At 55.0% G+C, this 24,452-nt stretch overlaps 1 protein-coding gene across 5 annotated transcripts in view; it reads right to left on the bottom strand.

Moving 5' to 3' along the window:
• Positions 1 to 24,452, bottom strand: part of Prr5 (proline rich 5) — a 42,021-nt gene that overhangs the window by 2,936 nt on the left and 14,633 nt on the right. For 3 of the 5 annotated variants that reach the window (XM_036207964.1, XM_036207965.1, XM_036207966.1), the window contains exons 1-7: positions 21,029 to 21,332; positions 14,710 to 14,790; positions 8,938 to 8,986; positions 8,647 to 8,704; positions 2,700 to 2,791; positions 2,192 to 2,332; positions 400 to 535 (exon numbers count right to left, since the gene is read on the bottom strand). In XM_036207964.1, the coding sequence (XP_036063857.1) occupies positions 400 to 535; positions 2,192 to 2,332; positions 2,700 to 2,791; positions 8,647 to 8,704; positions 8,938 to 8,986; positions 14,710 to 14,790; positions 21,029 to 21,165 (694 nt within the window). In that variant the 5' untranslated portion in view covers positions 21,166 to 21,332. Of the gene's footprint in view, positions 1 to 399; positions 536 to 2,191; positions 2,333 to 2,699; positions 2,792 to 8,646; positions 8,705 to 8,937; positions 8,987 to 14,709; positions 14,791 to 21,028; positions 21,333 to 24,452 lie in introns of those variants that run through there. The other 2 variants (XM_036207968.1, XM_036207967.1) reach the window with 1 other exon arrangement.

The following is a 24,452-nucleotide window of genomic DNA, read 5'->3' as shown; positions in this document are numbered from 1 at the left end:
CCTGCTAGCCCAGAATTATGAAGGAGGGTGTGGCTTGGTCACTGGGCTGGGACACAGAAGGTGCCCAAACAAGGGCACGTGGGATGACGTGGTTGGCTTCTGAGGGACCCACCAGACTCTGTAGGGCCTCCTTTTACTTCATCCCTCCCTGAGCCAGTACAGACGTGACATCTAGGGGTTGTGGGAGGCTCCCCGCATGGTGGGTCTCTGTGGAGCGCCACCACTGTTCTGGGGGTTACCTGCTACCCTCCAACACCCTCTACCCCAGGGCTCCAGCTGTGCACACAGCAGGGCCAGGCAGGTGCACAGGACAGACGACAGGCTATGTGACTGTGGCTGGTCTCCTGGTTTTGCCCACGCTATCATATTGCTCCAGTCCCAGCCCCAGGCAGCACCCACCAAGAATGCAGGAATGAGTGCAGGACCCTTCACTGGAGTAGAGGCCATAGGTGCCCAGGTATGGGGACACCACCTTTTGGATCAGTGTCTCCAGACGCAGGTAGTCTTCGGTCACACCCCTGGACTCATGAACTCCCTGCAAGAGAATGGGGTCACACACCCTGGTTCAGCAGCAGCTTGTCTCTGACCCGTCTTCCTCAGGCAGGAAGATGCTGCTACAGTCTCCTTCATATCTGGGTGCCCAATAGTCACATAAGGTGATTAACACTTAAGTCACTGGCACTGGTGTCCTGGGGGTCCTGGGTGGTCCTCTGAGAGACAGCTGGCTTTACCCAGGAGCACCAAGCTCATCACCGGAGGTCCTACACTCATTCACTGCTCATGCCTGGGGGTTGGGGAGGGTGGGGTACAGGCAGAAAAGGCTGCTCATAGGGTGAGATAGGTCCTCAGCCCATGTTCTTTTTGAGATTAGGTCTCATTATGTATTCCAGACTGTCTTGACCATGAGATCCTCCTGCCTGACTCCCGAGAGCTGGGATTGCAGATGTGAGTCACCAGACCCTGCCCATACACTTCTGTGAGTTCTATGAAGTCACATCTCCCCTGCCTATGGTACAAGTGAGATTCACACTCGGCTGTTTAGTGTGACTGGCACCCCACCCCTCGGACCCCCAGCAGGAGCTGTGATTCTGGGGGTTAGGTAGGGATACACAGTAGGCCCTCAACACACCTCAGAGTGACTCAAGACTTGAAACAGTGGGGGCCAGGTTCACCTGGGGACCAAGGTGAGATCAGGGGACAAGTTCACAGCCACCTCAAGTTGTCAAGGTCACTTAGGCTGGGGAGAGATGGCAGGCGGAACAATGGAAGCCTCTGTGGTATAGAGGCTATGCTGGGATGTAGAACCATAGCCAGGAAGCTGCAGGAGGCACAGTAGCCAGCAGGGGGCAGCACCGCCCTGGGCATTGGGTTGCCTCCTCCAATGGAATCCCAGATCCCAGGACCAGAGACCTGATCTTCCATCTCTCCCAATTCCTTTCACACCCTACCAGGCTGGAGTATGGAAATCCCACCCAAAGGCTTCATTCCAAGGTGACCACAGCCTCCAACCTAGGGCAGCCCCTGGTCCCTGAAAACCCTGGAAACCACAGCCTGTTTGTTCCTTGCTGTGAAATCTGTACCATTTCCTTCTGCCCCTAAGCCCAACCCCACAAACCCTAATTTTAAGGACTCCACAGGTATGGGGGGCTCATTACAATAAGGCTTTTGGTGCCTATGAGAACCCAAGTGAGGCCGTATTCCCGTGAACAGTAAAATGTTTCCCTGTTAGTCAAATGGGGCAGTTGGTGGTACCTCTAAAGTCTTGTAAGGATGTCAAGCTGTGAGAACGCAGTAAGGTGAGCTGGCAAACTGTAAGGGGAGGTGTCAGGTGTAGGACACATGTGCTGTTGGTAGTCCTCTGTCCTGGGCCTTTACTCCAGCTGTACTTGTTGGCCACTGTCTCGTCTCCTAACCCCGTTGATGGAGTCCATCTGTACCAAGTATCCGGAACCAGTTTGTGGTGTGTGTGTGTGTGTGTGTGTGTGTGTGTGTGTGTGTGTGTGTGTGTGTCCGTCCAGCCCTGGTAACCAATCGAACATACAGCCAGCTGCTGCCATCAGTAAGTAATTCTGGTCTGGTTCACATCCTGGCCCCAAGGCCTCACTTGCCCACTCCCTGCCCAACAGTCGGTCTCTATCATTTCCCAAATCAGAGTCTTCCCAATCTCAGGATCCCCAAACCCTCGACCCACCTGCAGTACCAGCAGCATCTGTGCGATGGCAGGGGGGACGCGAGCGTGGGAGCGGGCCAGCGCGTCCTCTAGCTTCACACTAAGGGTGATGGTGTTCCGGAAATGCAGCAGGGCAAGCTGGCGCACTGATGGCTCCTTGCCCTGTGGACACGGGAAGAGGCATGCTCACCCCACAGCTATCATGCAGTTTTCTCTTTCTGTCCCAGGTCAAGGGTGGGGTGTGGGAACAGGCCCAGGGCACCCAGCCCTTCCCCCATTCTCTCTCCCACATGAACCCCGCAAAGATCTAAGATTCCCTGAGGCCTCCACTAGTAGGGCTTTCTCTATCAGGCAGGGCCTGGCTCCACCACTAGGCTTCCCTAGTCCAGGCCTGTAAAGGACAGCCAGGATCAGTGCAGAGTGGGACATCAGGCCTGGAATCCTCCTTCCTGGAGCCATCCCAGGACCCCACAGTGTATCTTGGACAACTGGGACTCCCCTCACTCCCACCACGCACCCAGCCATGTACCTGCACGGGGTAGAAGATGGCCTGCAGCGTGGGTAGCACGTCACTGAAGAAGAAATCCCAGGTCTCTGCCAGGGAGTCTAGCAGCTTCTGGCCTGTGGGCAAGAGAATCCATTACGGCATGTCCTGAACACACCAGCAGACACATCCAGGACAAGGAGCTAGGCAAGAGTGGGAGGTCCCTAAGGCTCCGCAGAGGCCTTATCTGCCCCAGCATAGGGCAGCTCTCTGCCACCCTGAGCCCCTGTGAAGTGTGTACCTGACATGGCCTGCAATCTAGAGCAGATGGAACAAAACGAGACGCATCCATGAAGATGCTCAGCCCAGGTGATGGTGAATACTGGCAGCTGACTCCTGTCCTGCCTTGAGTATGCCGGCACAGGCGCTGGGCACAGACCCTTTCACCAATCTGTCTCTTCCCAATACATGCATCTACTACATTTTTTTTTTTTTTTTTTTTGGTTTTTCGAGACGGGTTTCTCTATGTAGCTTTGCGCCTTTCCTAGATCTCATTCGGTAGACCAGGCTGACCTCGAAACTCATAAAGATCCGCCTGCCTCTGCCTCACGAGTGTTGGGATTAAAGGCGTGCGCCATCACTGCCCAGCCCCATCCAGTAGAGAACTCCTAATTGGGACAGGCCCGATCTTGGGCACTGGGGACAGTCAAGTCCCCAATGGCGCTGGGCACCCCCTACTATGTGGCAGGGAAGCAGGATACAGAACAGCCTTGGGGAAGATAATGGATAAAGAGTGGCTTCTAGCTAGGGTCAGTGACCCAGGCTACAGTATTCCAACCTACTGGTGGGAGATGGGGCAGAGGGTTGGCAGGGAGGACTTCCTGGAGTTGACTGGTGTCTAAGCTGGCTTCCCAGATGGATATATGTTGGGCTTGGGACACCCACCCCTACCCCATCCCTTCCCCATCTCTACCAAGAGAAAGCAGCAGCCCGTGGGGAACTGGAGTTTGGACAAGCTGTAGGAACTCAGCTGGCCTCAGGCAGAGTGGCACTCAGGTGGATAGCCATTGGGGAATGGGGCAGTTAGGTGCCCCAAGATGACTCTGTGGCTTGTAGACTTAGGAATCTGTCACCAGGGCAGACAGCAGAGACGAGTCTAGGAGTGAACAGGCCCAGCATGTGTCCCATTGGCCTCTGCTGCTATGTGGGTCTGAGCAGTGGGGGGGGGGGGGGAGAAAGGGTCCTTGATTGAGGGCCAGCCTGCCTGTCTCCAGTTTCTATGGGAACAAGGAAACCTGTGAAGGTCTTTGCCCAGCTTTTCAGTACTTGTGGAACTTTCCCTCATGGAACGCCCCAGGTCGGTACAGAGCAAAGATGTTGGGGGCCAGGGCACAGAGAGCAGGCTGGCCTCTGTGTGTGGCCGCCCAGGGCTGCCTGCTGGCCGACAGCTCTAACATTCCCGGGTGGCCCACACCTGGCTCCAGGGGCAAGGAGGCCGCAGGAATGCCCGGGGCAGGCGGATGCTCACAGCCCCTCGGAGCCCTGCCTGAACACAAAGTCCCTTCAGTTTCTGCCATCATACAGGAAGAAAGGCTGTTCAGTCCTGGCTGGCTGTGGGGTGGCCCTGGGCGCCGGCCAGGGCAGTGTGCCACCAAGTGAAGGTCGTCCTCCAGCCCACAGGGCGGACACACCATAGAAAGCAGATGTTGTAAAACACAGAATCCAGGCCCCAGCTGGAGCTGTGTGCTGTCAGAGACCCGGAAGGATAGCCTGGTCTCTGGCTGGGTTCTCGCCTGGGACTGCGGACTGGGCTACGTGCTGGGGAGTGGGGTCAGCAGAGGCTAAACTCAGACACGGAGGCTGGAGCCTTGCTCTGTGGCTGTGGCGGAGCCCTACACAGTTCTTCCAGACAGACTTAGTGGCACCCTCTATGTAAGGGACAGGTTATGTCCCCAGGGATCGATGACAAGGTACCCTGTGTTTGCTGCTGGTATGACACAGCCAGTGAGTGGGTGTGCCCTGCCTGGACCCCAGGCAGAGGTGGAGCAGAACGCTTTGGTGAAGGGCCAGGCTGAGGCTCCCTGACGACGGCTTTCACCAGCAAGTTAGACTCTCCCTTTTTCGGCCCCAGGGTGGTAAGAACCAACAGAAGAGAGGCAGGCAGGTACAGCTCCAGTCCACGGGGAAATGATGGAGGTTGGAGCTAATGATGTTGTATAGCTGGGGCCGAGGCATGGGCTCAGGCAGGCAGCCAGGGATAGAGGAGAGTGCTGGGTGTACCGTCACATCAACTACACTGAGTTTGGCTCCTAGGTGAGAAGATACAGACCCCAGCCTCAACAGCCACAGACCCCTGTGACGGCCTGGGTGTTGAGCTGGGAAGCTTCGTGAGGTGCCAGGCTATTCCCCTGCGGGGTACGCCTGCTCCAGCCGGCTGCCGACTCCAGGAACCACCCAGTTTGGGAGATGATGACTAGGGCCTCCCTAGAGGCTGCGGAGAGGGGAGAGGTGCCCAGGCTTGGACTGCCCTCTGGAGGCTACCACCTGCCTCACGTGGCCCCTCTAGCAGTTATGGGCTGAGGGCTCAAGGGGATGATGAATTTCACAGGGTGGAGAGAGGCCGAGATGGCTGGCCCCTAGGGCAGCGGTGTGGTTGAAAGGATGCATAAGCTCCTGAGCAGACCACATTCGGAGGCCATATCCAGGGGCTGCAACACAGCTCTGCACAGCTTTCCCTGTGTGCGAGGATGGAGTCAGCCTTCCTTCCCCAGTTTCCCTTCACCTGACATTCATCACACTGGCCTGTGGACATCTGGTTTATGTCTCAGTCCTCAGTTGTAAGTTCCTGCAGGGTAGGGCCTGTATCTTTTCCATCTCCAGGTCAAGGGAGACTCCCTGGAGCTCTGGCTTGGACATAGTTCCTTCTTTGCTCCAGTGGTTAAGAGAGGGGCCCTGAGGGCAGGGCGGCTGCAATATGTGATATCCATGGAGTATTCACAGATGCCTGGAGCTTGCCGCTTTCCCTGGGCCTTTCCTCTTTCCCTGGGAGGCCCGGAGTCACAGTCATGAGGCTCCACAGGCATCACAAAGCTGCCCTTCTCCCAGGATCTGGCTCCCCTGGGCTGCGTTGGTGGGAAACACAGGCACCTCAGGGAATGTGCTGAATCAGGCGGGTCAGGAGGGTGTGGGAGGCCTCTTCCCCAGGTGCCAAACATTCACAGCGCCATCCTAGGCTTGGCTACTGCCTTCCCTGGGAAGCCCCCTGGACCCTGGCTGCCTTGGGCCTCCTGCCCACACCCACTGTTTTCATGCTTTCTTATTCTTGCTGTGGCCTGCCTTATCTGACATATGTAGGAAGATGGCAGGGAACAGGGAGTCCCTTGGAGTGAAGCAGGACTCCGGGCCTCAGCCCCCCAATCTCTGAAGTGGGCTGACAGCCATGTGCCCAGGGCCCAGCATTTGGAGGAAGAACCTGGAACCGTGAGTGACTTCAGTGGGCTACCGAAAGCTAGTCATCTGCTCTGTACCTGAGCGACCCTAACAGGACTGAGTATTTGTGGCTCCTCCCAGGGCTTGCTGGGGTGCCCGCCCAGTCAGCAGAAGCTGGACATAACCTAGTGGAGAACACACCTGGTGCTTGGCCCACGGGAGACACTCAACAAATGTGCACAAAGCCCAGAGTCAGCCAACGCAGAGCCAGGCCACAGTACATGCTTTTTTCTTTGTCTTCCTTCCTTCCTTTTTCCTGTCTCTCTTCTTGATTTTTATGTTTTGTTTCGTTTGGTTTCTGAGACAGGGTTTCTCTAGGTACTCCTGGCTGTTCGGGAATTCATTATGTAGACCAGTGAATTCATTCACTATGGCCTCGAACTCAGAGATCTGTCTGCCTCTGCCTCAAGGTGTGTGCCACCACAAGCTGCCATAGTAGCTACTACGAAACACTCAAATCCTGAAGCCAGCACAGGAACTAGTATAAAGAAAGTAGGTGCCTATAAAATGCTCACATCCTGAAGCCAGTCTAGGACCCAGTCCATAGTAGGTGCTCATTAAATGCTGCTCACCAAATGTGCTTACCAAAGTCAGCACAGGGCCCGGCACAGAGTAGGAATTTGCAAAGGAGAATCTGTATATACCAAGTCTTCTGGACACTAGCCATACTATAGTGCTAAGTTCCTCCTGGGACCCCAAGACTATCAGATGCCAGAGGCCTCAAGTGCTGGGACCAGGAGGTCAAAGCCCTCTGCCCTAAGATGCAGGCTGACCCAAGCAGGGAGGCTGGCTGGGACTGTGGAGCCTGAGAAAGGACTAGGGGTGCCCTGACATCGCACCAAGGCTTGAATTCTGCCTCAGCCCCTTCCCTGTTGTGTGGTGGTGGACAAACTGCCTACTGTCTCTGTTGTCCCTGTGTGGGAACAATGACCTTTGTCATCACCTACTTCTCTGGTCTTTGGATATTCACAGACTCAACATGGTAACTGTCAGACAATGGGATGGGGTTCCTGTTATGGTCAGGATATAAGGTAGCCCCTGAAATAGCTCATGTGTTGATGGTGTGGTCCGTAGCCGGGGGTGCTGTGGAGGTAACTGGATCATGAGGGCACTGGCTTCATCACAGATGGACCTCTGACTAGTTCAGAGTTAAATGTGCCTTAGGAGGTGGGGCTTGGTGGGAGGAAGTGGGGCTTGGTGGGAGGAAGTGGGGCTTGGTGGGAGGAAGTGGGAGGCATGTGTGATAGTTAGTGCTGGCTGTCAACTTCACAGGGTTCAGAACAGGGGATCTATCGGCCCTGGGTACGTCTATGAGGGAGTCTCCAAGCTGGGTTAAGTGAGGGGAGAAGACCCGCCCTCAATGTAGTCAGCCCAATCCAGACGCTGGGGTCCTGGATGGAGTCAGAAGGAGAATGTGAGCCGAGCATCAGCGTTCATCTCTCTGCTTCCTGGCTCTGGGTGCCATGTGACCTAGCTCCTCATGTTTCTGCCACCATGCCTTCCCCATCATGATGGGCTGCAGGCTCCGACTGTGAGCAAAATATCCCCTTCCTTAAGTTGGTTTTGCCATGGCAACGAGAAACATAACCGAAGCTCTGTGGGAGGGGCTGGGAAAGGTACGCTTTGCCTCTGGTCTCTTCCTGTCTCTCTGCTTCCTGGCCACAGAGGCTGGTCCTGGTGAAGAGCTGTGCTAAGCCACATGTTCTGACGTGACACTGGCTTCATCTCAGGCTCAACGTGATGAGGTCACTACCCACGGGGACAGTGCCCCTCCGCTTCATCTCACTACCCACGGGGACTGTCCCTGGACCCCCGACACTGTGAGCCAAAATAAACCCTGTCCCTCTGTGATGGTTAGCTTTGCCAACTTTGAGCAAGAGACGCAATCAGAAATGATCTAGATCAGGTTGGCTTATGGGTCTCTCTGCGGGGCACTGCCTTGATTGCTAATTGAGACGGGAAGACCCAGCCCTCTGTGGGTGGCACCGCTTCCTAGGCAGGGGGTCCTAGACTGTGTAAGAGAGAGCTGAGCACAGCAGACAGCGGCATGCACGTGTCCATCTCTCTCTGATCTTGACTGTGACGACTGGGCCTGTGTGGTGCCCCTGCTATGAGGGCCTATGCCCCGGAATTATAAGCTAAATAAACCCTTTCACCCCTAAGTTGCTTTTTGCAGCGTGTTTTTATCACAGCGACAGAGATGAAACTAAGGTACCCTCTTGAAGCGTTGGCTTCGTCATGGGGCACCGTCCCTGTGGGTAGTGAGATGAAGCAGAGGGGCTCTTCCTGGAGTTGCACAGCCTTTCTGGGCTCCCAAGTATGGGGGACAGACTCTCCCCAAGGCTCCCCTCTTCGTCTTACTGCTCAAGGCTGTTTCTTTCCTTTGCAGCCATCTTAACCAGAGAACCACACCTCCCTCGCAGCACCTACCATGCCTCTGTCCCAGAACATCAACCAGAACCAAGACACAGCCAGGCTGCCTACACTCAGGCCCCAGACTCACCCTCGTAGAAGCGTATCTTGTCACGAAGGATCACCATGCCCTTTGTGAGCAGCTGGTTCTGAAAGCGAACAGAGGTGCCATCACCGGCCTGCAGCTATCCCAGGTGGTCTGGCCCACAGGACCCCCAGGAGTCCACCAACAAGCAGACCCACCCTTTCCTGCCACACAATCAAAACCCCGTGCACCCTGAGAGGCAAGCCTTGAGCCTGCGTGGGCTGTCCCAGGTCATATGATAGAGTGACATCCTTTGAGACACAGACCAAGCCTTCCTCCGTGGCAAGGCCCACACACCTGCAGGTACTCAGTGAAGAAGGACCCCAGCTCTGTCTTCAGCAGCTGCCTGTTGGGAAAGGGAGATGGGAATGAGTTGAGGTCACAGGTGCTGGTGAGGCTGGAGTCAGCCGGGCAGCCAGGGACCCACCTGCTCGGCACACAACACAATCGGCCCAAGAGAACATTTCCCTCGGTGACCCACAGAGCGGCTAGCTCATCATGTATCTCCTCTAACCAACCCACAGAAGAGAAGCCTGAGGGTCCCAGGGGGACCATGACATCTTCGACTTCCTCAAGCAGACGCCTGCGGGCCTGACCCTGCACCCCTGGGCTCATCCATCTTCAATCTGCCTGACTCCCACAGCCGGCAGAGCCCTCCTTTCCCAAGCGGCTTCCCCTTTCTTCCGAGTCTTCACAGAGCCAGCGGCAGGCAGGCAACTGACTGGGGCCCTGGTAAATAGCTGAGGCAGGAGCAGCTCGGAGAGGTCAGCTACTGGCCCTAAGCCACACAACCCATGTCAGATCACCCCAGGACTCGCTGCTTTGTGAACAGCGCTGCTCTAGTCTCTAGTGGAGTTACTTTCCGCCCGGATCCCATGCTGGGAAAACATGGCTGCCCGGATCCCATGCTGGGAAAACATGGCTACGGTGAGGTTTGAATGAGAATATGCCCCGTGGGCTCGGATCCTTGAGCACCAGGGTCCCCAGATGGTGACGCTGTGTGAGGAGCTTGTAGAACCTTTCGGAGGTGGAGAGAGGAATTAAGTCACTGGGGGCAGACCCCACTTCCTGTTTACTCTCTACCTAAAGCTTAGGTTTGGAGATGGGCGCTCTCAGCTCCCTGCTCCTACGGCCAGGGCCGCCCCTTGATGATTGCCCACCATGATGATCTCTCATCCTTTTGAGCCTAAGTCCAATGACTCTTCTTCCCTTAGTTGCTTCTGGTCACAGCATTTAATCACAGCACCAGGAAGGAAAGCCTCGGACAAGCACAGTCTTCATGTGCTGAGCCAAACCCAGCAGGGGTCCTACCTTGGCTGATAGCGGTTTCCACCTGGGTGACGTAACCAGTCCAGAATTACAGGCAGCCCTCGCCTGTCATGGTTCCGATACACACCAACCCTAGTTACTCGGGCTTAAACACCATCCCCAACAGCATGGTCCTCTTTCAGTGGCCACAGTGAGTGATTACAGTATAAGCTCCTCCCCATCCTGATGGGTGGCTGAGCACAGCACTTTCTTCAAAGCTGCTCTGTCATTGGTCCTATAGATCATCTGTCCTCCAGCTCACACTCAACCCAGCACGTGGCTCCATCAACTCCTGGACTCCCAGGAACAACCCCCACAAGACACTTCATGAAAACAGACAAGCCAGGTGCTGGAAAGGTGACTCCGTGGTAGAGCACTTGCCCGGCACGTACAAGGCTCAGCTCTCAGAACTGAGAACAACAGCCACACAGGAACTGGAAACACAGGAGGGTGAAAACTCCACACACAAACACAAAAACATAACAAAAAGAGGAAGTGACCAGCAGACCAGAAAGCAAGCCCTCCCACATGTGCACGGGAAGCTGAAAGTGCCCACATCCAGAATATACTCACAAAACTGAGTGCAGAGGCATACATCTGCCAGGACATTGTGGTCATCCTTGGCTATACATCGAGTCTGTAGGCCAGCCTGGGCTACAAAAGATCCTGTGTCTTAAAAAAAAAAAGCAAAAAATGCACCCACTCCATCTAATGAACACAACAGCACAGGTGGGCCCACATGCTCAGAACACAGTCTCCTGTTGGTCCACACTGACACAAAGTGTGGACTCGGGCAATTTACTGAATCTTGTGTGCAGCATGAAAATGATGGCTGTGTTGCAAGTGAGATGCTCTGGACAAGCCAGGCGGCAGAGCCATTCTGGAGTGTTCATCCATTCATTTTAGACAGGGCCTTGCTATGTAGCTCAGGCTGGCTGCCAACTCACTATGGGGCCTAGGCTGGTCTTAAACTCACAGTCTTCAGGAGGAGAAACTGAAATTCGGAAGGCATGAGTCAGAGTCAGGCCCAGGGACCCCAAATTGGCTCCCTAATCTTGTGGATTAAAAAGGTAACCTGGCCAGGCATGGTGGTGCCAGCTGTAATGCCAGCACTCGGGGTGGGCAGAGGCAGGAGGATTGCTACAAAAAGCTTTCCTCAACAGTAAACCCTCTGTGCTCTGGAGAAAGCCAAGGAAAAAGGGGAAGGGATATGGGATGCGGAGAAAAGATTGAAGGTAGCGCCCAGTAAGGGTTTAGACTTCACCATGTGCTATGGAGGTAGCACCATGAATGTGCTAGGCTGCACTCATAGCTATCCAGAGATGCACGTGGCCTGAGGGCTGCAGGCTTGATACACCTGCTAGACCAAGAAACTCACAGCAAAGACAGCTCAGTGACATGTGGCCAAGGATGCAAGCCAATGCTTCTCCAAAGAATATGCATAAGCAGCCAGCGAGCATCAAGAAGATGCCCGACACCATTAGTCACCAAGAAATGCCGACCAACGCCACAAGGAGCCACTGTGGCACCCACAGTGCTGTGAGAATCTCAACCAGAAAGAAATGCAGTAAGAAGCTGGGACCCACCTCACTGCTCACACTCTGGGAAGCCGGGAGCTCCCCCAAACTGAAACCCTGGCCCCCAGCAGATCCAGACATAGGCTAAGAAAAACAGTATCACACATCCTTGTCAAATCTTGAACAAAGAACCTGGGTACATATCCACAATCCTGGCACTCAGGAGGCTGAGGCAGGAGGATCTCAAGTTCAATGCTAGCCTAGGTTGTGGAGGTCATCAGGTCCACTCTTTTTTTCCCTCCAAGACAGAGTTTCTCTGTGTAGCTTTGGCTGGGATTAAAGTCACTACCACCACCACCCAGCCAGACCCATTCTTTAAAACCAAAACCAAGCCAGGCGGTGATGGTACATACCTTTAATTGAAGCTCTCAGGAGGCAGAGGCAGGTAGATCTCTGTGAGTTCGAGGCCAGCCTGCTCTACCGAGTTTTCCAGGACAGCCAGGGCTACGCAGAGAAAGTCTATCTTGAAGAACAAAAAAAACAAGAAAACAAACCATAGCCAGGTGGCCCATACCTCTAATCCCAGAACCCAGGAGGCAGAGACAGGAGGATCTTTGTGAGTTCAAAGCCAGCCAAGGCTAAATGGAGAGTGCCAGACTAGTCACTGATACATCAAGAGACCCTGTCTCAAAAGAACAAACAGACAAGATAATGATAACAAAACACAGAACTAAACGAAAACCGCCAAGCCTTCTGCACAAGGACGCTCATAACAGTAGCACTCAGCACTCCGCCACAGCCACGGGCCACACAGGTAACCAGGTGAAGCAAACTCAATGTTATCACAACTCCGACACAGAAGCACCAAGGGAATGGCGGCAGGCTGTCATGAAATGCCATTCATATGGAATGTCGAGAAGAGGGAGTCAAGAGAGACAGGAAGGGGACATGCTTGCCAGGCTGGGGTGAATAACGAATAGGCTATTAAAGGGGAGGGACTCTTCTGGAGTGAAGCAGAATGAACTGCGAGTTTGGTGATAGTCCTACAACCACAGATGCACACTCAACACTGGCCAGGGCCTCTTCAGGGCAACTTTATGGTACACGAATTGCATGTGAGTCAAAGTTAACACAGCCGTGTGCACAAGTGGCAGGTCCATTGAGGACAGTGGCTGTGCAGGTGCACCACGAGGCTGGAAGTTCCCGCCACTGAGCATCTCTGTACCTTGTCCATGATACATAGCACCATGTCACAGTGTCTTAGTACCCAGGACAGTGACCTGCTGGTGTCTGGGGAGCACTGGGCAGGCTACATTCCGCACCACAGGCATGCAGCTGGATCTACTATCTGGGTTTATGAAGCTATACTCAGTTTATCTCACACAGTGGAAGTGCCTGGGGATGCCGATGTGTCCTGTGACCAAACCACTCGAGGCTCTGTGTACATGTGCATGCATAAGTATGTGTACACACATACACATATAAAGGGAGAGAAGAGTGATGCAGATGGTGGACACTTCAACTGTGACTGTACCTATCTAGATACAGCTGACAGACCTGTCCATGTCACTGACTAGCCCTTACTATGGTGGTGGGTAACTCTGGTATGAAGCCATCAATGGCTCCTCCATCCATAGGCTCTCTTGCTGGATCAAAGCCAATGACCAGCTACGTATTTGAAGCACAATCAGTTGCGGTTCATTTTTATTTGAGACAGGGTCTCAAGTATGTTGGGATGGCCTTGAACTCGATATATAGCGGAGAGTGCTCTTGAACTCCTGACCTTCTGTGTCTACCTCTCCAGTGCTGGGATTACAGGTGTGAACCACTGATGTAGTGGGGTTGGAACTCAGGTGTCGTTCATGTGTGCTCAGCAAACACTCCACCTACTGAGCCACATTCCCAGCCTCAGTCCTAGTTAATTTAATGTGGAGGAGGGCCAGAGTGGGAAGGGACACTTCTGAATGGCCGTGGACCCTGGAGTTGGGACCTGAGTTCTAGCTCAGTGACCAAGGCACTCAACTGCCAGCCGGTGACCATCTGTAAAATACAGGCATGAAGGCATGGACCCGAGGGCTGAGGTGAGTGGAGGGGTTCAAGGTATCATCAGCACATGCTGGCACAGCAGTGGGATTCACCGAGGGAGCTCACTGCCATTATGGAAGGATTCCTGGCATTTTGCTTTGCGCTGGTATTAAAAACAGCCACCCCAAGATTATCTGACGGCCCTGAACCCAGGACCTCCCATCACCCTGACTTTTACCTGCTTTCTAGTCAGGAGCTGGGACACAGGGTGGCTCCTCTAAACCTTTACCCCTCCAACCCATCTTGGGGAGCAGGGTAACCCCTAAGGGCTGGAGGCATCTTAGAGAAGAGACAGCAGCCGCACTCAAAAGTGCCAAGAGAGATGCACAGCGCTGGGCTCCACCTACTCGGTGGATTTAAAGATTGTTTAGATTTGTTATAAGAAACCCATTAGGAAGATGGGTCCCCTGGGCTGGCCAGATGCGCTTCCAATAGCAGGATGCCACAAGTAAGCAACAAGCTTACAAGGGCCTGGGGAAGCACCCTGCTCCATTCTGTTTGACTCTGGCCAGCCCCCTTTGTGCCCTGGGCCTCAGTTTACCCACATATGGACCCTTTAAGGTGGATGTGGGGTTGCTGACCCCTGGCCCATTTACACCCTGCCTTCGCTACCAAGGGAAAGGTTCACTGCTGACTTTTCCAGATATGCTTTGAATCTAGGGACAGGAGGCTCTGGGTCAGGGCTGGAAGTTAATAGCGTAGAGTGGAAACACTTCATAGTACCAGCTGTGTGACCCTGGGGAAGCAGCAGGACCACGCTGAACCTCTAGCTTCTTCCACTACAAATGATGACTGCACGCTCTCTCAAAGCGGCCACGGCCACGGCCTGGTTTACGGCAGTAGCCTGAGTGCGTTTCCCCGTCCACAGCTGCCCCACAACTTGGTTCCCAGCTAGTCACAGGAAATGAGGGGTGTTCGTGGCTGGACTGCTTCCTGAATGGCAGTGGGTCATTAAGCAGGTGGGCCCTTCCTCTTTGACAGAATAAATATCCTTCTGTAATGCACCGGGGCGGCAGGGAACGTGGACATTATCTCAAGCCGCTAAGTTCCACCCTGCTGGCTGGAGAAGGGCGTCCCCAGGAGGGTGGGGTGTGGACCTTCCCTCCCCCACCCCCAGCCACACAGATGGGTTTCCCAGGCAGGACTGGCTTGTACTCACCGGACACCCTCGTTGAGGATGAAGAGCTCCTGGTCGGGCAGCCCCTTGCGCTGGAAGACGGCGATCACGCCGTTATGGATGCTGTGGGCAGACAGGGGAGTGGTCACCCAGAGGCACTGGGCCCCTCGCTTCCCTCTGGGTGGGCCTGCCTCCTCCCACCCATCCAGACCCATCCAGTCCTACTCCTGAAATCATGGGTGTGCCCATTCCCTACTTGAACTCCAGGTCTGGACTCCTGACACAAAGTCTGGCTCACCGGAACCGGCCAGGCATCCTGCGGGTGCTGCAGTCCAACCTGGGCAGACCTTCCCTTCCTTCCTGCACGCTTTAATCCTCCCAGCCGGGCCAGATACTCGGGGCCCTCTGCATCTCTTCCCTCTGCTTTCCGTGTGTCCGCCCAATACTTTGCCTCCACACCCCAATACTTCTAGCCCCATGATGGAGCCCCACAGCCACTGGGGTCCCAGCCCCCACAGCCCTTTCCAATGTCAACAGTGACACTGACCCTGTCCAGGCCCTGCTGATTAAAACTCTCTCAAGCAGGAAGCTGCAAACACTTTTCTCTAAAGGGTCAAAGGGTTAGCTGTTAAAGGTCTGAGGCCTACCCAGCCTCCTGCAGCTACTCAGCTATCTGTTGAAGTTAGGAATGTGGGACTGTATACCAATAAAACTTTATTATTCATATATCAGATGATGGATTGGGTTTGGCCCATGGGCTTGCTTCAGCAGCCCCTGAGCTGAACCTGCCTAGGCATTAACCTAGGCTGCCATGGCTGAGCCAACAGCCCTGGAGCCCCCCACATAGCCAGCTGATCATCTCCTAGGCCAGTCCAGGTTGAGTCTCTGCCCAGCTCCCCACCCACCCTTGGGCCCTGCACTCACTCCAGCCTGATGGATGGGCTGAGCAAGGGGCAGGCCTGGGTTTGCATCCTGTTCTGGCTTCCAGACCTTGGTGTTCCTTTCCATATAAATGAACTAAGTGAACACAGCGTTTACAAGGCCTCTTTAGAGATGGGTACTCAGGACACCTAGCCACACCGAACCCAGGGGCCACTCACTGTACGTGGTCTCTTTGGTGTTCTAAGCACCAACATGTGGTGGGGACAGTCAGACCCCAATCAGAGAAGAAAACACTGAGGCTTAATGAGGCCAAGGGACACATCTATTCAGCAGGACCAGAATTGAGATGAAGTAATGACTCACAGTCTTCCTGTCCCTCACGTTTCAGGTACACAGGTTAGACCCTGATCCTTTTGACTCTCCCTAGCTCTGAGGCTCTGTGGGCTTTCCAAAGCCCCCCCCCCCCAACCAAACAAAAACAAATCAAACAAATCCTGTCAGCTTGGAGAAAGGGAGGATAGAGAGGGCCAGGGGACTCCACATGATTTGTCACCCTGAAACACAGAAGTGAAACCCTGCCTAACTCAACAACAGCCTCCTGGCCAGAGAGAGTAACAAGCCCAGTCAGGACATCTGCAGATGGTCCTCAGGAAACCACAGGAACGGAGGGACTTCCGGGAGAGGGCAGGGGAAGGCATCCTCAGGTGTAGAGCCGCACCCCTCTCTAGCCTTCACTAGAAAACCAGGCTCCCAGTGCAGGCAGGCCAGGTCCCAGCCTCAGAGGCTGGCTCACTTCACTGGGTGGGCACAGGGAGAGGCAGAAGGAAGTTCAGCCTGAGGCAGACTGCCACCAGAGGGGGGACAGCCCAGTCCTGAGGCTCCTGGACACTCACTTGTGGCTGCTCTGGTTCCATTGAGAATGATTCTACAATGTCACCAGGAGGCTGAGATTCCGGCAGTGGGGGGGGGGGGGTGGGGCGTCAGGTAGGGCACCATTTTCCCCAGATCCTGGCCTGCGCTGGCCTCCCCCAGAGGCATCTGAGGACATGGAGATAGAAGCTTGTTCCTTCTTTGCCAGGGGCTTTTCTGAATGTACCTGGAAGGTGGGCTGACAGGCGGCCATGCTGCCACCTCAGACCTAGTTCTTAGTGCCTAGGCCCAAGTAGGGAAGAAGAGCCAGGGGTGAATATCTCGACTGCTTAAAATCATTTAGTAGCCTACAGCAAGCCAAATCTACTCTGACACCAGCGCACCCATCACTCACCAGACTGGGCTAAATCCCAGCACAGCATGTGCCTCCTAGGGAGGCTCCAGGCTATATATGTTCCACCTTGTGGGCCTTCTAAGCACCTGTGTCCTTTGCTTCAGGTCCTTCCTTGTCTTCAAGGACAGCAAGGTAGGACAACTCTAGGTCTCAGCTTCCTGATTACACCTCTTTCTCTGACTTGTCCCACCCATCACAGATTCTGTGACCACACAAAGCCACCTAGACAGGCTGGGCGCCATTTCTTCTGCTCAGCAACTGTAATTTAACCACGTTTGCTGAGTCTGCTAGCCACCTGAAAGCCCACATCCATAGGCTGAGAACTGGGGCAGGGACACTCTTGGGGCCACTGCTCTGCTGACCACACCTAGACTGGGGCCCAGGGCAGAGCAAGGTGAGTGAGGGCCCAGAACCCTAGGACCCTAGCCTGGATGCTTTTGGCTCAGTCCTCTGGCCCTTAAAGACCCCATGGGCTGGAGGCTGCAATATACTTCAGAGTTGAACCTAGGTGGGATCTGCCTCTGTTCCCGCTCACATTTTGGGCCTATGTGGTCCCTGCAGCTCTCTGAATCCCAAGTTTCTCATCTCTACATTAAGTGTATTCAACTCCTCCCTACGGTTCCTGCTCCTTATTCTCACCTCAGCTAGGACCACCTGCCCTGGAAAGACAGCTCAGAGCTAACCCTTGCTTCACCCTGCCTGGGGGAAACAGGAACTCAGAGGCATCCCTGACACTGGGCTCCCTGGTGGGCCGCGCTCAGACCCCAGACACTGCTGTCAGGGGATACCTTGGTCACCTCCTTCCTCTGATGCCCTCATTCTCTTTACTGACAAGGAGGACAGCCCACTTGGGAGGAGGAGGGCCAGGGGCAGGGGTGCACACCTTGCTTTGCAGGGGTCCCACACTTTGGGGTGTACTTGCTCCTGCCTGCCCAGGACTTCCACCTGCTGGGGGACAGAGGTGAGGCATTGGTTGAGTATGGACTCCCCCATGGGTTGCCCTAGCACTTTGGATCTATTGTGGATTCTCGACATCTTCTAGGAGTTTGTTGGGAGCCTCTGGGCTTGGGAGGCTAGGGACAACAGCCAGGGTACATCCCTGGCAGCAGGGAACTGTGAAGCCAGGTGGGGAGGCCTGTTGTGCCCTTGAGCTCTGGGAAATCAGCAGCAGGTGGCTGGGAACAGCTCTGGACTCCAGGTGCTGGTAGGGGACAAGGCAGCATGCCATGCTTCTTTCAGAGAACTTCCCATGCCCCTGCACACCCAGCAGACATGGAGAGCAGGGGCAGACCTGGTAGCCAGCAGTCCAGTGGCTCCTGCTCTACTTCCTCCAAGTGCTGAGTGCCACCAGCAACTACCTCCCCCTCTGACAGCCCCCTTGTCTACTTTCTGACTCAGTCTAGGGTCTCCGGCTCTGAGCAGGCTGTTTGCTGTTAAATCAAGATCTCAGCCTGGTCCAGCCAACAGCAAGAAGATGAATGAATGAAGAATGAATGAATGAATGAATGAATGAATGAACGAACACATGACTGAGTATGTGGACTATCTCAGGACACAGCAACAGTTGTGCAGGGAATTTGGGGGATGTACTCACTGTCACTGGGTTGGACACTGTTCCCAGGTGTCTTGTGTAAAAGCTAAAGCTTCCAATCTGACTGGGAAAGAAATTAGCTACAAAGGGCCAGAAGTTGAGAGATGAAGTGGTCCTGGGCTGAGGTGGCCTCATAAACAAAAGACACTTGGGTCAGGTGTGGTGGCACAGGCCTGCAGTCTTGGCACTCGGAGAGGTGGAGGCAGGAGGATCAGAAATTCAAGGTCATCTTTGGCTCCATAGTGAATTCCAGGTCAGCCTGGGATATGCTGGGACCTTGTCTCAAAAAACAAGACAAGACAAGACTAGGGAGCTGGAGAGGCAAGTCCGTAGTTAAGAACGCTGAACTCCTCTTGCAGGGGACCCAGGTTCAGTTCCCAGCACCCACACGGTGACTAACAACCTGTAATTCCACTGCCAGGGGATCCAACACCTTTTTCTGGCCTCTGCAGGCACTAGGCGCGCGCACGCGCGTGCTCACACTCACACTCTCTCTCACACACACACACACACACACACACACACACATACAAACACACACACACACACACACACTGGGGGGGCAAAATACTCATTCATACACACTAAATAAAAATATCAAGAAACAGCAAACAAAACAAAACAAAACAAAAAACAAACAGAAAACCAACACTCCTTTACAAAACTCAGAGACCTCACTAGGGAAGGCTCTGTAAAGACAGAGACAGAACTAAACTGAAGCTGCCATGAACCCATGACAGCAGAGCCAGCACGGGCAAAGGCAGGACCCTCTCTAGAGTCCCCAGAGGCGGATGGCCAGGCCACACCCTCACTTCTTATTGTGCCAGAACACACTCCTGTTGTTCAGGGTGGGCCAGTGTGGTGTGACTCTACAGCCCCAGGACACTAATGAGGTCACGGAGGTAAGAGGGGGCACCTTGGGCTCAGAATGAGGGCCATAGCTTGGAAGGTTAGCCAGGATCTACAGGCTGATCCTGCTGTGGGTGATCAGGCTCAGGGCTGATATCCTGGAGCCTTTGCAGGCAGTATGCTGGGAGAGGAGCAGGAAGATAGGTGGGGGGCTGGGAGGGGACTCTGGGCCCAGGGTCCCAAGCCCCTTCACTTCTTTTGGGAGGGGATCAGGAATCAAGCAGTGCTCACAGTATGGGTCCTAGGTGCTCTGGGTAACCCTGAATCTCCCATCTGGGGTAGAGGGTAGAACTTCCCTCCCTTGTTGGCTAAGATCGGACAAGGTGAACTGAGGTCCCCGAACAGGCTGACACAGGATAGGAGCACAGAACACAGCAGAGCCCCAAAGGCTGGAGATAGGAGCTGCCATCGAGCCTCTTGGTGACCTCTCCTTGCAAAGCCCCCCAGAGCTCTGGCAAAAAGCAGACCCCCTCACCACCACACAAGGTGAGGAGCCATCTAAGACCTCTGAATCTGAGGGAGTGAAAGGGGTCCCCACAAAGTTGCTTTTAGTAACTCCCCAGACATCACTCCTAGGGGTGTTCTTTCCATGTACCTTGACTTGAGTTCTGGATCACAGGGTACCTACTGTGTGCCAGGAGCCATGCTCAGAGCCTTATTACACCTTTCATATTTAATCCAACAACAGTCACTCACCCATATTATTGATAAAGAAACTGAGGACCAGAGGTGGTAAGCAAACTGCGTAAGGTCACACAGCAGAGAAGTGGAGTTGAAATCTGAGCCAAAAGTCAGCGTGGCTCCACTAAACCCTGGCCAGAGACAAGGCAGGGGATGGAGACAGTAGTGAGCAGTTCTGGGGTAAAAGGAGTCTTTCTTCTCTCACTGTTCTGCTTCCAGCCCAGTGAGGAGGACTGTGCAGGCCTAGGATAGAGAGAAACTGAGGCAGGTAGGTAGTCTTGCCTCCTAAGCAGTCTGCAGTTAAGTGGAAGGTGGAAGACAGGGTCCCAGCTGGCAGCCCCATCTTCCCCGGGTTGCTCACGGACTAGATGAACAGAAGATGTGTGTCCAAGTGACAGCCGGGTCCCTGGTGGCAGACCACAGCGGGTGAAGCACCTGGCAGGATTTCACTGCCAGGTGGAGGGGTGGAGTGGAGAGCCAGCATCCACAGACCTCCCTCAACAGCCTGCCTCACACTCCCTCGATCCGTATTTTACTTTGGGTGGAAATACTTATTTTTTGTTGAAGAGGAGACCCATTGGGGAACTCAACGAAAAAGAACTATCTGTGACTCTGACTCTGGGAGCACAGCTGGGGGAGGGGCTTCCCACGCCCGGCTGGTCCGGGATGGGCCTCCGGAAGGGTCCGGTAAGGAATGTCTGGCAGCTGCCGCACCCCCACGGACAGCTGGGAGGCCCGGGGTCCAACTCGGGGGAAGCCACCGCCCACCCCGCGCCGACAGCCCGACACGCATACAGGAAGTGCAGCGGCGCCCCGCTGGGGCCCCACGAAGCTCAAGTGCGCCCCTGCGAAGTGGGGAGAATCAGAGGCCTCCTGCCCCCGGGCCGCCCGCCCCCGAGGCGCGATCGCGGGCTCGAGCCGCCGACACGTTGCACTCACTTCCCTCCCCGCGCGCGGCCCGGCGGCGGGGCGAGCTGCGCGCAAAGTGGCGCGGTGCCGTCTCCGGCCACGCCGCTCCGGGCTGCGCGCCTTACCTGTTCCAGGTGGCGTTGGCGCAGGCTCGGCGCTGCTGCGTGCCTCGCTCGTCCGCGCCCGCCGCGCCCGGCTCCCTCTTGCCCAGGTCACTGAGGCTGGGCGAACTCATGAACTTCAACCTGCGGAGAGTCCTCATGCTCACCCCGGCCCACGCGCGCCCGGCGTCCCCTACGACTATACTCGGCTGCTAGCCGCAAGCCTGGCGACCCCGTGGGGTCCCGCCCCGGCCCCGCGCCTCCGCCCGGGGCCGCGCGCCCAGCGCCGGGCCCTGTGAACCATCGCTCGCGGCGGCGCAGCGTGGAGCGCTCGGAGCGCAAAAGCAGGCCGGGGGCGGGGCCTCCCTCTGGGCGGGGCCACGGTGGGCGTGGTCTCGCGTTGGGAGGGCGGGGCTGGCGTCTTGGAGCCCTCAGCGGCCAAAGGGCCAGTTCAGGGTGCGCTCTCAGCCGCCTCCTTCCTTCCCTTAGGAAGCCACCACACAAGAGCCACACAGCAGTCCAACCCCAACTGCCCACCCGGCACCCAACACTATGGGCGCATACACAAACCACGCACAGGTCTCCCATCAACGTCTCCTGAAGTCATTCCCTCGCCAGTCATCCATCCCAGGAGAAAAGGCTGTGCCCACAGAGATCCATCCAGACCCCCTTCACGTGGGTACAAGCTCCTCCCACTGCGGATCAAAGCTTTCAACCGGGTGCCTCAACCATCAGCCCCACCTCACCTGAGTCCAGCACGAACCAGGCAGTCCTAGACCTCTTTCTTAGGGGAGGGGCCGGGGACTAGGGTCCTCTCAGGCTGGGATCCTGGATGATTGACTGGCCTGAGGGGTTGCTTCACTGGGAGTCGAAGGAATGAAGGGCAGTGATACCCCCTGAGTCCTAGGTTCCCCTGTATGGTAGAAGTCAGGGAGTATCCTAAATCCTTGTGCCTGGGCAAGATGATCCTGGGACAGAATACCACACAGCCTTGGGCCACTGAGAGCAATTTGGATTCTAGCTGTTGGGGATGTTGTGGCATCCAGGGTAAAATAACCTCTTCAGGGTTTTGCCACTCAAACATGGCAAGCCGGACCTAACCCAGGACTCATGAACACACAGTGCCCAACTGGACACAGAGCCTTCTTCAGCCGACCTTCTGGGAGTGCCACTAGTTTTGCCTGCCATCTCCAAACACAGGGGACAGACGTGGCCCCTGGTGACTTGCAGAAGAGCAGAGTCATGGTTCAACTACAATCAGCCAGCATTTCCTAAGCACCCACTGTATACCGGACACCTCCACACGCTTGTCTCAGGAGGCAGTGATAAACAGACAACTCCTTGTTCACAAGAACTCCCATCGAGCCTAAGGCCACTCAAGCTACTGTGAAAGGACAGCCGGGGAAGGGCTGGGCTCCCCAGCCTCCTTCCCAGTCAATGGCTTCCCAGGCTGTCTGTCCCTGCCAGTGTGGACTTGGGGGTCAGCGGCAGATGAGCTCACCAGCCTCCAAGCAAGGGTGGAGGTGACAATGGCAGGCACCAGCTTCCTGATCCATGTCAAGGAACCCAGGTCTGGGAAGAGGAGGCATTCAGGTGGGGATTGTTGAGGGGGCTTCCATTCCTTCTCAATCAAAGCAGGGATCAGCCAGTTCACCCAGAGAGGTGTAAAGTGCTCAACCAACTACGGAGTGCTGGACATACTGGCCAGGAGCTCTGCTCAAGGGAGCAGGAAGAAGCCAGCTTGCTCACTTTCCAGCCATACTGACATGCATAGGACACTGTCACAACTGGACAAGGGGTTCCTATCTGAATGTAAAAGAAAAAAAACTTGGATGAAAATCCCAAGTGAATTACTGACCCACCAGCCCACGATGGTGGCGCATAGTGGTCACCATGATTAGGGTGGGGTGGGTGGGTGGGGCAGTCATTGTCCCATGGCACCAGCCTTGAGAGATCTGGACTAGCTGGAGCCTTGGATGAGTCACTTCTCTAGGGCCTCAGTTTCCTGTGTGGAAAGTGAAGGCCACAGAATCTTGGCTTCTCCCTGTCCCTCCAGGACATCTTGGCCAGGTGCTGAGGTTTTTCATCCTGTATCAGGAATGTCCAATCTGCTGCCTGTGAGCTCTGTGTGTCAGGATAAATATGAATGCCGGCCACCATAAAATCACAACCCTTACCCTAAGGCTGGTTCTCAGCCCCTGCATCTGGCAGTTCACAACGACCTGGAACTCCAGCTCTAGGGATCTGACATGCTCTTCTGGTCTCTTTAGGTACTGCATGCAAGCACACAAGCCTACACTCAGATATACATACAGACACACAATTAAAATTTTAAATAAAAACAAAAACAAAGGTTGGATACATGTACTAGACCCTCCTCTTGCCCCTACCTGCCCTTCCCCTCCCCAGCCTCAGTCCTCAGCATCTCTAGCCTGGACTACAGACCCCTCCTGATCATTCTCTCCAAGTCACACCTGCTGCCCTCACAAACCAGTAGATAGATCTGGCCATGGCACACACTGCCCTCCTGAGTAGTTCCCACTGTGCCAAAGAGCAAGCCTGAGGCCGCCAATCCTTGAGACACCTACAAGACCTCCATGCCTTCCTGCTCTCCAGAACATCAACGCTGAAGGTCAACTCCCCCTTCTGATTGCCGCTGCCCTTGTTTAGAGTTAGGATGGCTTTCTTGACATTTTTTATCAGGGCCAGGGGCTGTAACATGCTTATACTCACATTCCCTATGCTTAGCACACAGTAGGTGCGCGATAGGAATAGATAGATATACTCATCTCATGTGTTAGGCCATATTGGTGAAAACCAAGATGCATGGATATGAGGCAGCCATGTCTCCGCTTTGGGTGTAACTGCGGCAGAATCCCAGGCTCTTCAGAGAAGCCTGGCCTTGTACCCAGCACAGATAGGCAGGTCAAGGGGCAGGACTGACTTCTGGTTGCCTGCCTGGCAGGAGTGGCCGGCTGGGAACAGGGAGGCAGTCTGGGCTGCTTTGGAAGAGTAGCCAGAGGAAGAGGCTGGTAGGTGAGGGGAGACCACAGTGGGCAGGAGGAGGGAGGGAGAAGTGAGCTGCACAGGGAGGCAGTGGAAGGGGCTGGAGTGCAGCCAGGGTCTAAGAAGTGAGATAAATAACATGCAGAATGGGGTCCGTGGTTGTGAGAATTAGAAGACCTATCTAGAGACAACTGTAGGGGTGCTCCTCTGTAATCTTGGTAGTTGAAAGGCTGAGACAGGAGAATTGCCTTGAGTTTGCAGCCAGCCTGGGCTCCATAGTGAATTATAGATTCTTAGGAGACAATGTCTCAAAGACAGGAAAAGAGAAGAGAAGACATCTCCAGAGAGAGTGAAGAAATGAGCTGTTCCCGCCCCAGCACAGACTTACACCGGCTACACCCACAGCCCAAGGCAGAAGTGTGACAGAGACGCGGGGGTGCGG

The sequence above is a fragment of the Onychomys torridus genome, chromosome 16, assembly GCF_903995425.1.
Source record: "Onychomys torridus chromosome 16, mOncTor1.1, whole genome shotgun sequence".
Lineage (NCBI taxonomy): Eukaryota > Metazoa > Chordata > Mammalia > Rodentia > Cricetidae > Onychomys > Onychomys torridus.
Note: the sequence above shows the minus strand (reverse complement) of the source record. Positions and strands in the feature narration are given on the sequence as shown.